The sequence below is a fragment of the Sander vitreus genome, chromosome 21 (genome assembly GCF_031162955.1).
Source record: "Sander vitreus isolate 19-12246 chromosome 21, sanVit1, whole genome shotgun sequence".
Taxonomy (NCBI): Eukaryota; Metazoa; Chordata; class Actinopteri; order Perciformes; family Percidae; genus Sander; species Sander vitreus.
The window spans coordinates 10,923,803-10,938,141 of NC_135875.1; the positions used below are offsets into that span (position 1 = coordinate 10,923,803).

At 37.4% G+C, this 14,339-nt stretch overlaps 2 protein-coding genes across 5 annotated transcripts; one reads left to right on the top strand and one right to left on the bottom strand.

Moving 5' to 3' along the window:
• The first annotated feature begins 884 nt into the window (after window positions 1–884).
• Window positions 885–7,285, top strand: LOC144536016 (catechol O-methyltransferase domain-containing protein 1-like). 3 transcript variants are annotated; one of them, XM_078278892.1, is made up of 7 exons: window positions 885–972; window positions 2,386–2,510; window positions 2,639–2,744; window positions 3,597–3,715; window positions 4,478–4,532; window positions 6,672–6,805; window positions 6,903–7,285. In XM_078278892.1, exons 2-7 carry the CDS (start codon window positions 2,406–2,408, stop codon window positions 7,053–7,055), a joined length of 672 nt encoding a protein of 223 aa, XP_078135018.1. In that variant the 5' UTR covers window positions 885–972; window positions 2,386–2,405; the 3' UTR covers window positions 7,056–7,285. The 3 variants fall into 3 exon arrangements, with proteins under 3 accessions (XP_078135018.1, XP_078135016.1, XP_078135017.1); XM_078278890.1 differs by lacking the exon at window positions 885–972 and adding an exon at window positions 1,528–1,715; XM_078278891.1 differs by lacking the exon at window positions 885–972 and adding an exon at window positions 1,529–1,703.
• A 102-nt stretch (window positions 7,286–7,387) lies between these two features.
• On the bottom strand, window positions 7,388–12,904 carry LOC144536013 (non-selective voltage-gated ion channel VDAC2-like). 2 transcript variants are annotated; one of them, XM_078278888.1, is made up of 9 exons: window positions 12,774–12,904; window positions 10,672–10,743; window positions 10,494–10,543; window positions 9,506–9,658; window positions 9,366–9,418; window positions 9,041–9,268; window positions 8,698–8,848; window positions 8,283–8,340; window positions 7,388–8,187 (listed from the first exon to the last, which is right to left on the bottom strand). In XM_078278888.1, exons 2-9 carry the CDS (start codon window positions 10,736–10,738, stop codon window positions 8,096–8,098), a joined length of 852 nt encoding a protein of 283 aa, XP_078135014.1. In that variant the 5' UTR covers window positions 10,739–10,743; window positions 12,774–12,904; the 3' UTR covers window positions 7,388–8,095. The 2 variants fall into 2 exon arrangements, with proteins under 2 accessions (XP_078135014.1, XP_078135013.1); XM_078278887.1 differs by having other exon boundaries at window positions 10,638–10,743.
• Between the last annotated feature and the right edge of the window lie 1,435 nt (window positions 12,905–14,339).

Here is a 14,339-nt window from a genome sequence, read left to right on the forward strand (position 1 = left end):
ATATGGGAAACACACTTTGTCTAACTCCTCCTGGGCCGTGAGTCCAATCTGCACGAAAACTTGGATATAGACTCGGTGGACCCTCGTGACTAAAAGTTATCAAAAGAATTTTGATAGCTAAAACAATGCGCAAGTTATGGAGGAACAACTTCCTGTAGGTGGCTGTTAAAACATGAACGGTTGTATCTTGGCAAAAGTTATTCCGATTTACATGAAACTTAGAATGTGTGGTCTACATGTGATGTTGCGTCTGCCAGTACCCCCGACTGCAAGAAGGCGAGGGCCCGTTCATTGCTGCTTGCAGCTTTAATTATTATTTTTTAAACAGCCTGTCAATTAATTCTGTCTATTTTAATGCAACATTGTGATTCTACTTCACTACGTTGCAGGGTGAAATATTGTACTTTTTACTCCACTACATTAATCTGACATCTGTTACTAGTTACTTTGAAGATGTAGACTGCATATGAATGTTGAAATAATGTATTCATGCATATGAATAAATAATAATAATAATAATAATAATAATTAATACTTTGCATATATTAATAAAAACTGCATGGAACCATTCTGCATGAGCGGTACATTTACTTGTACCGCTCATGCAGAAGCCAAGTACACTTGGCTTGTAGTAACAGAATAAATGCACACATAGGTATTGATACTTTTACTCAAGTAAAGGATATGAATACTTCGTCTACCAGTGTTCAGCTGCACACGTAATTACTCACGGTTATATTTTTTTGACATCTTCTAAAGAAAGGGATCTGCACGCAGCAGTGAGTCCTATCCATAGACGTGGTCCAAACAATGGGCGTCTGTTTTACAGTCCTATCATGAGAGCAGCAGCCGGTCATATGACCGTCATTCTCTCTACATGACTGAGCGGATTTTTAAGGTTCATTTAATCAGGAATTCAGTTAGGCGCGCTCTCAGACCCACAAGACCCTCTTCTTTAGACGCAACTGTGTGGTGAGTTGTTTTTCCAATTTGCAGCTGCATGTGGGTTTCATTTCATGGCTCAAGTCTATAGCTCTACATATGAAATGTTTGTCATATTAAGGGGGAATGTGTCTAGTTTATTTGGATTTATCAAATATACATTCAACTTTTATCACCCGTAGCTGGAGTCGCTACACTTGACATTGTCCTTATTTCATCGACGCGCACAATGGCAATCACATGATCGTAACAAGTGTTGCACCGAAGCTGTGTACCTTAATATATTTTATTTATTTTCAGATAAACATATGTTACTATGCCTGAGGTGGTTAATATGGTCACCAGCGGTTTACTCTCTCCTTATGAAGCAATAACAAACCGCGAATAATCATACAGCTCGCATCCGTAATGTATTCATGTTGTTTACGCCGTTTGCGAAGACGCTCTTCTTGCCCTCCATTGTCTACCACGCACGGGCAGACGATATGCGGCAGCGCCCTCTGCGGTCACAGTTTCTGATGGGTCACAGCCTAGTATGCCGACAGAAACGCAAGAGGTCTCCCATGCTGGTCATCGCATCTAGTCGCAGTATTACGGTACAGCGCTAAACGAACACGGAAGAGCTTGAGCTGGGATCAGATTTATTATCGTATGCCGTATCACAATTGTCGTGTAAGATATGTCTTTTCGTAATATTTCCAAAGAGGCACTGGCTGGATCCATCACACTGGGAGTTGTTTTAGTCGCCGGTTATTTCTTTGGTAAGAGCGGAGGTGATCAAGCCTAAATATACTTTTTTCATGAAAAGAGGTTTATATGTAGACTTAGCTCCAAGTACAAGTTTAAAACCAAAGCTCTGAGTGGAAATCTAACCCAGGTACAGCATTTTTCAGTGTAGATCTAAGATTATGTGGTTTGGACAGAGTGGAAACAAGTGAAATCCCTTTTTCACAAATCTGAAAGAGGAAACCAAGAATTACACAATCAATTTCCCTAAGGTTTTGTTCGTCTGACAATAGTATACATTGTGGCTCTCTTTGACTTTCCCTTCCAGCTTCTACTCTTATAATGGTAAATCTAAAACGGCAAAGCTTTTGAAAATAACAGCAATATCCAGTGATGTACAGACAGAAAATATAGGGACACAGAGACACTGTCACCAGAATGCGACAACTCATTGTAGTGTATTGTATTGATGTCAAGCTACATTGTCTTACAATTTCCAGTCTTCATTTCTTTATCTGGATCTGTTGCTGCTGGTGCAATAATTGTATTTCCCCCACTGAAATCATTTACGTTTTATCTAAATCAAATAACTACTGTACATTAACTAGACCAGACTTCAGTTTCCTGAAAGATGTATAAGCTCTTTGGTAGAGCAACGGGCAATATCGTGCTCTTAAGATCCTTATTAATTCTTTCATGGTTCATGTTTGTCCTCAGGGAAAAAGAAATCTTCCAAAATGAGCATCTTTAAAAGTCACGCCGAGGGAAAAGACAACCCACTGCTGCAGTACGTCCTCAATAACTCCTTGAGGGAGCATCCGGCCCTGAAAAACCTCAGACTGGTAAACTGGTCTTAGTATATAGTATATACAGATGTGCTCTGGCAAAATGAAGCACTCAATGTCATAAGATGTAATCATGTGTGCAAGTTGTGAATCTAATACAACCGGTTTCCTCTCATTGCTTTCAGAGGACAATGGAACACTCCTTGAACTTCATAATGGTCGCCTGTGAGCAGTCGCAGTTCATGGCCAATCTGGCAAAACTAATCAAAACCAAGAAAGCATTAGAGATTGGTAAGGGCCTTGGACCTAACATCACATCTAGTCTCTGAAACATACACCTGCTCATGATTGAGATTCAACAATCCTTAACCTGTCCAGACACGAGTACCTTTACATGCACACAAGAAGAAGTTTCTAGGAGTAATCGGGTTGTGCAGGAAATTGAGTGTTTATTCGTGGATACTAACTGCTTCCCGATTGTCTTTTTTGGCTAAGCGTTTTGACTGACAGTGAGAGGACAGGCTCTGTATTGAAAGACTGCAGTTTTTCCTTACAGTGCAAATTTTATAAATAAGTTGGTAAAATGTTCAGTAGAAACTGACCTATTCAGACTTATAGAGGTTAATCAGTGTCAGTTTAAGTCTGACTTAACTAGTCTAGTGTTGTTACAGTGGTCTTGTTTGTACTTGGAAGTATGTTTATATAAGTCCTAAATTACCCAATCATTACCCTATTTATTGAACTTAGATTTTGATGCACCCATACACTATGCATGTGTTGTTTGAGACTATGTTTTTGCCTTTTGAAAAAAAAAAAAAATACACTTAAAACTTATACTTACAGTACAGTAATAATGACCTCTCCTTTCATTGCGCCACAGTGCTGTCACAGCAATACGTTCACTGTCCAAAGTCTTTGTGAGGCACAAGCACACATCTAAAAAGCTGATTAGAAACATGGTTAGCCTACATGTACACATGGCCAAGAAACCAGCTTTCTCCACGAGAAATCCAGCTGATGAAAATCAGGTTTCTCTATTCCCCTACCACGACTACAGAAACCAGGTTTCATACGATATTTAAGAAATCTTTTGCCATAACAATTGTCATCCATTTTGCTGATTTTAGTGCACTCTCATTGCAGGAGTATACACAGGCTACAACACACTGAGCATTGCACTGACTTTGCCTGACGATGGAGTTATAGTCGCATGTGATATCACTGAAGAATACGCCAACATTGGTAAACCCTTCTGGAAAGAGGTACCATTCACATCTATGTTTTAGTGTTTTTCAAAACACTGTATTATGATGGGGTTCAGTATGTGATGTGTAATACTGCTGTATTGTTCCCATATTGCAAAGTGCTGATCAGTGCAGAGGATTTTCATACAACACAGGTAATAGACGTACTGTAGCTCTAAGTATGTGCATCTGCATGTGGAGCAGACTTCAGTTGTCTGTCGGTCTTTTGTGTGATTAAAGACGACTACTGGACCAGTCTGCCAAGTCTTTTAATAATCATAAAACAAATCCTTTTAAAAATTATTTGCATCAACACTGCCTTCAGAGCTAATTTCATGACTTTCAAGTTATTTATGTTTAGTCACAGTTAATAAATGCAGACTTCCACTTCCTTCTCAGCATTTTGAATAACTGCCAATTAATGTGTTAAGATAATGTTATGGTAAATCTGCTTACATGCTCGTTTAAAAAAAAAAAAAAAAAAAAAAGTATTGCATTCACGAGCAATTGTAAAAAAAATAAAAACTGCTTCCAGCTGTATCTACACTGATATCACGAGGCTATATCTTATTTTGACTAATCCAGAAAATAGCAAAACTAGGTTATTGTAAACAATGGCATGTTTGCAAAAACAACTAAGAAAAGGAATAAATAGCATGCATGTAAATACACTCACAAAAGACATCCTAATATACTGCAATACTTTGTTTCTCATGCGTCATTAGACAACTTGTCTGCTGCATTTTTACCTTAAAATTTTGTTCTTCTTTTTGTTTACAGGCTGGAGTCGAGCAAAAAATTGATTTACGCATTCAGCCAGCACTGAAAACTCTAGGTACAGTAATACATCTCTTTCCTTAACTTACTATTCTAAATTTGACAGAAGAGGTACAATTTCCTGACGTCATTCAAAAATCACTTAAATGCCACTGACTGGAGGTTCCTGTATATCATGTTTAGGTTACATCTGCTGCACACACAGTTAAGATTAGGTTTAAAGGCATACGCGGAGTTTCCGGTTATGCTTGAAATCTCGCCTTTGTGTTGCTTGTCCAAGTTTGATTTCAAGTGTGAGATCTAGATAACGTGTGTGATGGGCTCATTGTTGCCCCTTGTGGCCGTTGGGGGAAAAGACACTGTTTCTGCCCTCCGGCCTCAGGGACAGTAATGAGCCCATTACGGCTTGGAGCAAAAACAATTAAGGCGAAGAAGACGCCTAGCGACACACGTGAGATTTATCATTTATCTGAGGAGTTTGTTATTGTTTTTATGATAACTAAAAGTCCAGCTACACTTCAAGTGACAAAACACACACTGTAACGTTAGTTGTTCCAGTGGTGATTCTATTATATGCTAGGCTGAATAACAAAATCTCACAGGAGAAATCAATTTCCTTTACCATTTGGTACAACAATCGGGTCCAATTTAGCAGCAGCTGCGTTTTAGCTGAACCCATTCAGCTAAGCTAGTCAGATGCTAAGTAACGTTAACGTTACCAGCAAATATAACATACAGGTAAGCGAGCTAACATTACCTGCAGCTCACGGCTATATACGTTTTGGTAATTTACCTGGATTCCAGTTGTCCCGCCAAAGAAAGAGATCCGTTCTTTCTTTATTCTTTGCAATCTTAAAAAAGAAAAACGTTATTATTTCCGAATCAGTTTAGTACACAACATTTTAGTTCAGATTCTGAAGTTGTTTCCACTTGAAAAAAGAGATCGTGACTAGCTATGGTGACGTCACGTGCATATATCATCGAAGAAGTCACATGACCCTTCACTTTGAATTATTTTATTTTTTTTATATTTATTTATTTATTGCATTACTAACCAGTATGCAGAATTAGTAGAATAGATGCCAATGTAGTACTAATAATTTCACTTGTATAATGATTAACTATGTATCGTCAAAAATAAAATAACTCATTATTTCATCAAATGTTATCACCAAAGAAGATTTGCATTTGCTTAAATGCTTTGTTGGGTGAAGGATTCAAAGATTTGTTAACATGGTTAAGTGAAAATCTCTAATATACATCTGCGAAGACAACAGCTTGGCTAGGCATTTTTGTACAAGTTGATTACAAGATACTTTGAGTCTGTGAAAAGCGCTATATAAATTCAAATTATTATTATTATTATTACATGACAAAAAGATGAATACTTTATTTTTATGATATGAACACTTTATCAAAGGCTTTACAAATATATGTGTATAAAACATTTAATTAAATCTGCAAAGATACTTAAAATCCTCTTCCAAGGTAGCCTGGGTAAACCCTGACGAACTTCTGGCAAATTTGAGATTTGCTCTGCAAGTCTGGTGTCTGGTGTCAACCAGGCTACTTCCAAGGATCCAGTCCAAAGATTGCCTCTCATCATATCTCCATTTTCAAAGACCACTATAGTTCAATATTTAACCGCATTTGACAAAGTTTGTTTTACAAGCATGTAACCATGTTTGTTACAAAAAATAAAACAAAGGTCATCAAATGGGTTACATTAAATACAGCTGGGTTTGTTTGTTTTTTGAAATCATGAAAATATTTCTCTCGAAGACAGCTTACGTTGGACAATTTTAAATTGACCTTATTCCTTATATTTCTTATTTCTTTATTTTTATTTCGAACCAAAAATACCAATAAAATAAAATATAAAAACACAATGCGTAGCAACACACCGAAAGGAAAAACAATATCCATGAAGTGTTACAAATAATATGTTCAATTTGTCCAAAAAGGAGGGTGATGAAGCCAAAGCTTATTTTTCCAACCCCTCATACAACTTTAAATGATTCCTGTATATATTATATATTTTGTATAGCAAGACAACAAACGCACCTTAATTCACTTTATTAGGTATCAAGAATCTGAAGGTCTTTTTTTAAATGAGTTTCTTATCTAGCAGTGTTAATACTGTACATTGGGATTGTTAAATATAATTTACCTCTCTGTTCCGTCTTGTTTCTTTCAGATGATCTCTTGTCAGATGGCCAGGCTGAAACATTCGACTTTGTCTTCATTGATGCAGACAAAGTTAACTATGACAACTACTTCGAAAAGTCTCTGAAACTGTTGAGGAAAGGGGGCATCATTGCTATCGACAATGTAGGGGCTTTATCCAATACAAATATTTAAGTTTAACTTCTTGCAATATGTTATTTTAAGCAGCTAATTCCCTACCCTTGTTTTTCTGGTCCTGCAGGTGCTCTGGAGTGGAAAGGTGGTGAATCCATCCCCTGGCGACACAGACACTCTGGCCATCGACAAGCTGAACAAGAAGTTGCACCGAGATGCTCGAATCAGCCTGAGTATGCTCACAGTGGGAGATGGGCTTACAATAGCTATCAAATTATAGGACAGATGTCTATTAAGTACAATGAGTCATAGGCTTTGGAAGGTAACTCTGGGGAAACTGTCCTTTTAAAGTTAGGTGAACTATTATATTGGATATGCCATGGTAGCTGAAACATGTTACTATCTGGGCTCATGTTACTTCACAATCAGTAACTTAATTCATTTTACAGTAAAAAGACAAAGTGCAGAGTTTGAATGAAATGAAGAAATTTGATTAAAAAACAAACTGTACATGCCAAATGTCTTTTGTAGTGCATCACTAACCAAATAGATTTCATACCATTCATCATGCTGTCTAATTATGCACTGTTGTGAAAATACAGGAGATGAAGGTTGATTTCAGGACTTTATTGCAAAGGTTAGACGCACACCAACACACAAATGGTTTCCTGATTAATGTCAGTCCTCAAATGGGAAGAAAAGTGGATGATTCACTCAGATAATCATTCACTCAAGTTACACTGAGGAAAAGGAGAATCCATTTAGCATTGTCTTGCAACTTAGAAGCAGGTATTTCAGGTAGCGGAGTTCTCATCACACAGCACAATTAAGCCTCTAGAAAGATAAGTGAACACCAGCCACTAAATTGGCTTTGATCTTGATAAGCATATTTAGTTGGAGTAAACCTAACAGGTAAAACATCACTACTAAAATACAAATAAAATGTGCAAATACACCAAAGGAGAAATAGCTTAAATAAAGATATAGTCTACTGTGCAAATGAACAGCTCATGTTTACATTCTACATTATCACACTTCAGCAAAATAACAAGGTTTTGTTTTTTTGAAACCATTCCTGGACACCCGGATCGCTATTGAGGAAAACTTGGCAGAAGGAGTAACTGATAGATACACGTGATTGAAACATGACTAGTTATTATACCCATGGAAGGGTTCCCATTTTAACAGTGCTCAAGAACTGGGCTTCTTTTTTGTTTTGGCTTCATCTCTTTAAAATATCTGTTGCTGTCCAGACGGGAGCGCTCAGGATCAGATTCTGCTGATATTTCTCTTTTTCTTATGAAATGGCAAAGCAGATCCTTATGCCTCCAACTCCAGGCCCAGACCAAGTTTGTGACCACCAGCATTGATGCTCTTCCCATCCACCAGTGCCGAGAGGACTAGTTTCATACCTGAAATGTAAAAATGAAATGCATGTATATTTATGTTACTGAAAAAGAGGTCCATCGTGTTTTCAACTGTATACTGGACGAGAGGTGGTTCTTACCAGGCCGGAGAGTCTGGGTGTATCCAATTCCTACCAAGCTTGCATTATTCACCTTAGCCTGGAGAAAAGTATTAAATCATTAAATTAATATTCAGAACGTACATACAGTACAGCTACAAGGCTACACAAACTTCTATATATTTGTTATTTTAATGAACATTTGATATACTTGATGTACTTAAAATTAAAGTAAGCAAACAATAGTTAGAAAAAAGTGGAAATGTTTAACAATTTCCCAGGAAAATGTCTTTAAAAATCCTCGCTAACACCAATCCTTTGTTCTTTAGATCATGGGCTAACGTCCAACAACATTTCACGGAGCGGTTAACACATTTTTAAGACGCCCTGTTGACAAACATGGGGGGGGGAAACAAATTCCTTGGGGGAGGTAAAAAAAATATATAAACACACTTACTGATATGGAGGCACTGGAGTCTAACTGATATTTGGCAGCAATTCCAAAGCGAGTTCCGTTGCTGCCTGCCGTCCAGGCCAGATTAACAGCAGTCTCTAGTTTGTCGTTTACCTTCTGGTAAATGGATCCACTAAACTCTGAACCATCATTTCTGAGAGGAAAAATAAGCCCCAAAAAATTAGCAACATCCCTTGCATGTCAGTATTTTTTTTGTAACAGTTTCCCCTGACAAAAATACCACATGATCAATAGATCAGTGAGATTTTGGAAAGCTATTTGTGTTACTCTACAGTAAAGTTACTCATCTTGCCTGGCTCAAATATTTGTTGATCCTAAAACTTACACATTGGTGTGGAGCTGGAAGTCTCCAGTCTTGTAACCAACTGAAAAGTTGCTCTGGGTCATCTTTGATTTGGCTGAGTCAAAAGTCATCTGGTAGCCAGCCAGCCAGCCCTCGTAGCCAGCCACTGCTGCTCCATGGATCGTAGGACCAGCAAAATCTAAATCTACATCAGCACCAACATTAAGGTATTCCCTTTTGTAAGCCGTCTTGACCTTGCCGCTCTTCTTGCTGTGAAATTTAAAAAGAAAATTAAAAGTGAAAGTTAGAAGGATGTTCTTTTTACAATGATTGATTTTACAATTAACATATGGAACCTGTAGCTTACCCAGTATTTGGTGAAAATGTAGTGTCAAAAGTAAGTTTCAGCCCTTTGGTGATCTAAAGAAGATCATTCCATCAGTCACACACTTAATTTAGAGCTGTTGCATTAGTGGGATGAGCAGCAAAATAAAGTTTTCAATTTACCTGATCCTCAACACAAATTTCAGTTCCAAGTGTGTTTTCCGTGGTCCACTTCTCTGAGAAGGTCAGCCCATACTCAGCCCACTTGTACTTGGTTTCCAGGGTTCCGGTGACCTTGCTGGTGTCTACGTTGGATGAGCCGGACGTTTTAAACTCCTAAAGTGAATACAAGAGGAAATTAAATCATATTTGGAAACAGTACAACAGGTTTGATGAGTACATCCACTACTGTAGAGAGAGTAAACACAGTAAAATCAGATACTAATATTGACTGAGAGTTAAAAAAAAAAATTAATATAAAATATATATATCTCTATCTATCGGCTGGTATCAGGGTTTCCCCCAGAAAAGTTCGGGTTTTTTTCGACGAGGGCCCAGCTGAGGCCAGTCACAGGCGGAAGGCAGCATTAATGTAGAGCCCAATAGTTTCTGTAATAAGAGAATCATAGACGGAATATAAAAATTGAGAATTTAAAAAAAGCTATAAGACAGATTCCATAGGGCCCTACATCAAGTCCGTGCTAAAAGCTTAATGGAGATTTGAAAATATGTCCATGTTTTCAACCGAGCCATCTTACTGTACCTGTAGTTTAAAAAAGAAATGTTAAAAATACATTAAAAAAAATAATTCCCAGTGGCTTAGGCCCGGTAGGTGGCAACTTAGGCCCGGTGGGCCACCAGGCTTGCAAAACACTGGGGGGAAACCCTGGATATTCATTTTTAAACCTAAACACATAACATGAACAAGGATTTTTGATAATGATCCCTGAAACTTTGTTATTAAAGAATTGTCACCCTACTGAACATGTCAGTGCTCTCTGATAGACAAAATGTTTCTAAATTACCTTAAACACATTGGCATTTCGGTACTGCACTCTCTCTATACTTATTGGCCGATGTATATGCTGAGAACATTATCTGTGATAACCTAAAACCAGTTGATAATACCTGCAATGCACTACTGTATATTTATAGTAACGGCTAAACTCACCACTCCACTTGAAGACTTTGTCTTCACATCAAGCTTAACCAGTCCAAAACCTGCAAGGACAAGGACAGTGAGGAACTACTTACTGGGTTTGGTAATTCATTTCAAAACAGCCGGCCTGTCCTCTGAGGGTCAATAAATACACACTTATAAAACTGCCTTTTATCTTGCTTCCAGTTACCATATCCCTTATTGAAGATGTCCTTTGCTGATTTTCCAAGGTCCGCATATGTCGGAGGAACTGCCATTTTGCCTGTCACAAAAAAGGACATTTCAGAGAGCGTAAATGATGAAAAAAGAACCATAAATGCAATTAATGATCAAAACTAAGCATGTACATAAAAGTCAGAAAACTATGCATCTCAAAACTGTAAAAGGATAGAAATGTCAACGTTTAAAAGACAACCAGGGCTGTAGCTACCATTAATGATGCTGAGGTCATGTCCTGGGTATCTTTACTCGGAATTATAACATTATAGCCACTTTGAGGGAATTTCGAAAATGGTATTTTGTAGGCAGATTTTGTTTTATACTCTATTTACTTAAATGGAGTCCAAAAGCAAAACATAATGCAGGGCTCCAGACTGCGTGCGACTGAATTTTACATCCAGTCGCACATGTGCGACCAGTAAATTTTGCCCCTTTTTTTACACGTTAAACATCGAAATTTCGGTACCTGAGAGCGCGTAAGCTCAAACTTATCTGTCCTCAGAGATTGACAGAGAGCGGAGCTCTGACACACACACACACACACACACACACACACACACACACACACACACACACACACACACACACACACACACACACACACACACACACACACACACACACACACACACACGCATAGCTGCGGACGGTGCAAACTACGTCGGCTCTGCAGTTTTGTTGAAGTCACAGTGAGTCATGGAAATTTCGATAAAATGGTTTCAAGTGTGGTTACAGTTTTTCAAAACTTCACACAGACAGCGTTTGCTGCAATATGATATTAATGGAGAGCCGAAAGCAGTCGCGGTGCTGTTGACGTTACACTTCCTAAGCAGGCACAACAGTGGTTTCTGTGCCCTGGTGACTGACTGACAGGCTGAGGTTGTAAGGCAAATAAAAAAGAATATACAAATACAAGAATAAAAGTTACAGTGAGTAAGACATGAATAATTATTCAATTTAATAGGTTGTAGGGATGGGTTTTGGAGGAGGATTTTGTTTAATTAATAAAATAACAATGTTCTAAGTACACAGTATAAATAGGTTTGACAATAATTTTTACAACTGAAATAATTGTTTTGTAATTATAGAGGGAAAGTATCAAAAAAGAAGGTACCGTTGGGTAACTGAACTGAATTTCAGGTATCGGTACCAATATTGGTTCAGTAGTAGCCTAAACAATGCATGTTTAATTTTAAGTTGAATTCATTGTCATTGTAGACTAGAGCTGGTCTATATATATTTTTTGTTTTTCATGACAACGATGGTGCGGTCGGTTAACCTTCTATGTTGCCTTTTCAAAAGTGACACTGAATTTGAAACAGCACATTGTAATTTCTGCATCTATTATCAAAGTATGTATTAGTAATACAGTGGAAATTAGTAGAAATGTGAATATTTGGTTATCATGTTGATTTACGGTGTGTGCCCCTAAATTTTCTGGTTGCGCCCCTAAAATGTTCAGTTGGGGGCCACTGTGAAAAAAGTTAGTCTGGAGCCCTGATAATGGTAAAGAAATAGGACCACTTCTGCACCACTTCAGAGTCATACAGTCTCCATTACTCTCAGATTCTGTTGTCACGTCTCCTCATTGTCAAGGTTAGACCGGAGGCTTGAAACTGTCTGCTTAACGGAACGTTAACGGTAACGTAAAGGATAAAGGTGTGATAGCATACCTGGCAAAACATCATTGAATGTGTCTTTTTCTACCATTCAATTTGGCATGAATATAAATATCAAAGCAGCCGCCTGTAAAATAACATTTGGGATAAAATGGGCAATAATGCAACAAATTAGGATTGTCTGTGAATTATGCATACGCAGTTGAGGATTGCTCGTTCATAATTTTTACTAATCAAAAAGTAAATTATAAGAAATATTACACTGTCACTGGTGCCTGCCTGCTACAGTATTTTAAAGGGGGTTGAACCATAGACTATAAAACTAGGGTTGAACACACGAGGGTGGTAGCGGGCGTTTTTTAGCTAGCAAATCGGACCTTTGATAACCATTTCACCGACATTCAAACAAAATAGAACTTGAGCAACCTAAGTAATTACATGGCCTTTTACTTACCGAGTATTACTGTTGTCGAAGATGTTGCTGTCAACTTGTGAGATAGAAAAAAACGGCAGAAAAGCGACAGGTACCGGTGTAGGACGATATGGAGGAGACACCGCAACAAACACCCTCCTCCTGACCTCGGCGCCGCAGGACCCTAAATATAGCTGTTTATTTTGTGCCTGTCTAAAATCGGATCGAGATGATGATTTTGTAATTATCGGTTAGTAAATTAAACATTGGTTACAATGTTTGGCAACAGTACACGTCATTTTTGTCATTTGCAAGAGTCAACATTTTTCATGCCAAATGTGTGCTACCAGCACACCGGCAAGTGGAAGGACCTCTAAATCACCATATTAACCTAACCAATGCGCTAATGTAACGTCAAAGATCCTCACACCACAGAGTGTAAATATTAACCATAGACTGTTAATATTATTTACAGTCTATGATACGAACGTTTTACTGAACTTTTATTTTTTTATCAGGAACAAACAAAAAACGACAATAACAATAGCAGGGAAACGTGAAAATATACAACATTCATTAATATCAAACATACAGTAATTTAACAACTATACTGTAGCCTACTTAACCGCTTTCTTATTTTTCATATTATTGATGTCATAATTAGTCAGTAACTGTCAAACTTGCCCAAAGTTAGCTTTAGTGTCAGTCCACGGACCTTCGTAGCTATTTTAAATTATTTGTACCTACCCTAGTATAAATAACGCCATCACAAAGAAAACTAAATCTTAGTCTAAGTGTAAAACATAAAAGAAATGTCTTTGTAGCTCAGTTTTTCTCCTTATAAAATGACCGTCTAATGTATACATTATTTTTGTGTATACCAAGATAAAAACCATATGAAAAATGTCCTTTCTAGTCAACAGAATATTCAAAATCGTTAATCAAGTTTTAGTTTTAAGTATGTGCCCATACGTGTCCACTCACCATCCAAGGCTTATTGGCTTATTGGCTAAAATGTACAGTAAACATTAGCTTTCAACAATTTTATAAACTGATCATCTCTCTTGCTGAAGACTATGCACAGTATAAGCCTATTTATAATGCACATTTATTATAAGGTGCAGTGGGGGAAATAGGTTCAGAAACTGTTAAATTTCAGCTCTTTAATGATGGAAATGACTGAACAAGACACAAAACAAGTAATGTTTTTGCATGAGAATATAAACACCATCATTTCACAATGAAAGGATGTGTTGTATACTGTCATCTCCATTTAGAATAACCATGTTTCTACTATGTCTCTAACATGATGTAATGACCACATCAATTACAACATCTCTCTTACTACAAGTTTCACTCTCAATGAAATGTAGAGGCCATCTGAAATCCACATTACACTTAAAAAGCACATTGTGTTTCAAATAAATACATAGTTAAGAGCAACTGTAAACATATTTCTCCATGTGCATGTTGCTGTAACACTGTATGAAATATAAAAATACCTATTGACTGTTACGAAATAACGAAATAAATTAATATTAACAAATACATACAAATTTAAGCATCCTTTTCAAGAACGATTACTACAGATTAATGTCAAAGATTGTA

Excerpts from the sequence above, each read along its gene's own strand:
- LOC144536013 (XM_078278887.1), bottom strand. The coding sequence starts at position 10,719 with ATGCGGACCTTGGAAAATCAGCAAAGGACATCTTCAATAAGGGATATG. Across the intron at positions 9,419-9,505 it reads AAATTTGTGTTGAGGATCAG|ATCACCAAAGGGCTGAAACT; the intron begins GTAAATTGAAAA and ends GATCTTCTTTAG. Across the intron at positions 8,188-8,282 it reads CACCCAGACTCTCCGGCCTG|GTATGAAACTAGTCCTCTCG; the intron begins GTAAGAACCACC and ends TTTACATTTCAG.
- LOC144536016 (XM_078278890.1), top strand. The coding sequence starts at position 1,622 with ATGTCTTTTCGTAATATTTCCAAAGAGGCACTGGCTGGATCCATCACA. Across the intron at positions 1,716-2,385 it reads TTTCTTTGGTAAGAGCGGAG|GGAAAAAGAAATCTTCCAAA; the intron begins GTGATCAAGCCT and ends GTTTGTCCTCAG. Across the intron at positions 3,716-4,477 it reads GTAAACCCTTCTGGAAAGAG|GCTGGAGTCGAGCAAAAAAT; the intron begins GTACCATTCACA and ends TTTTGTTTACAG.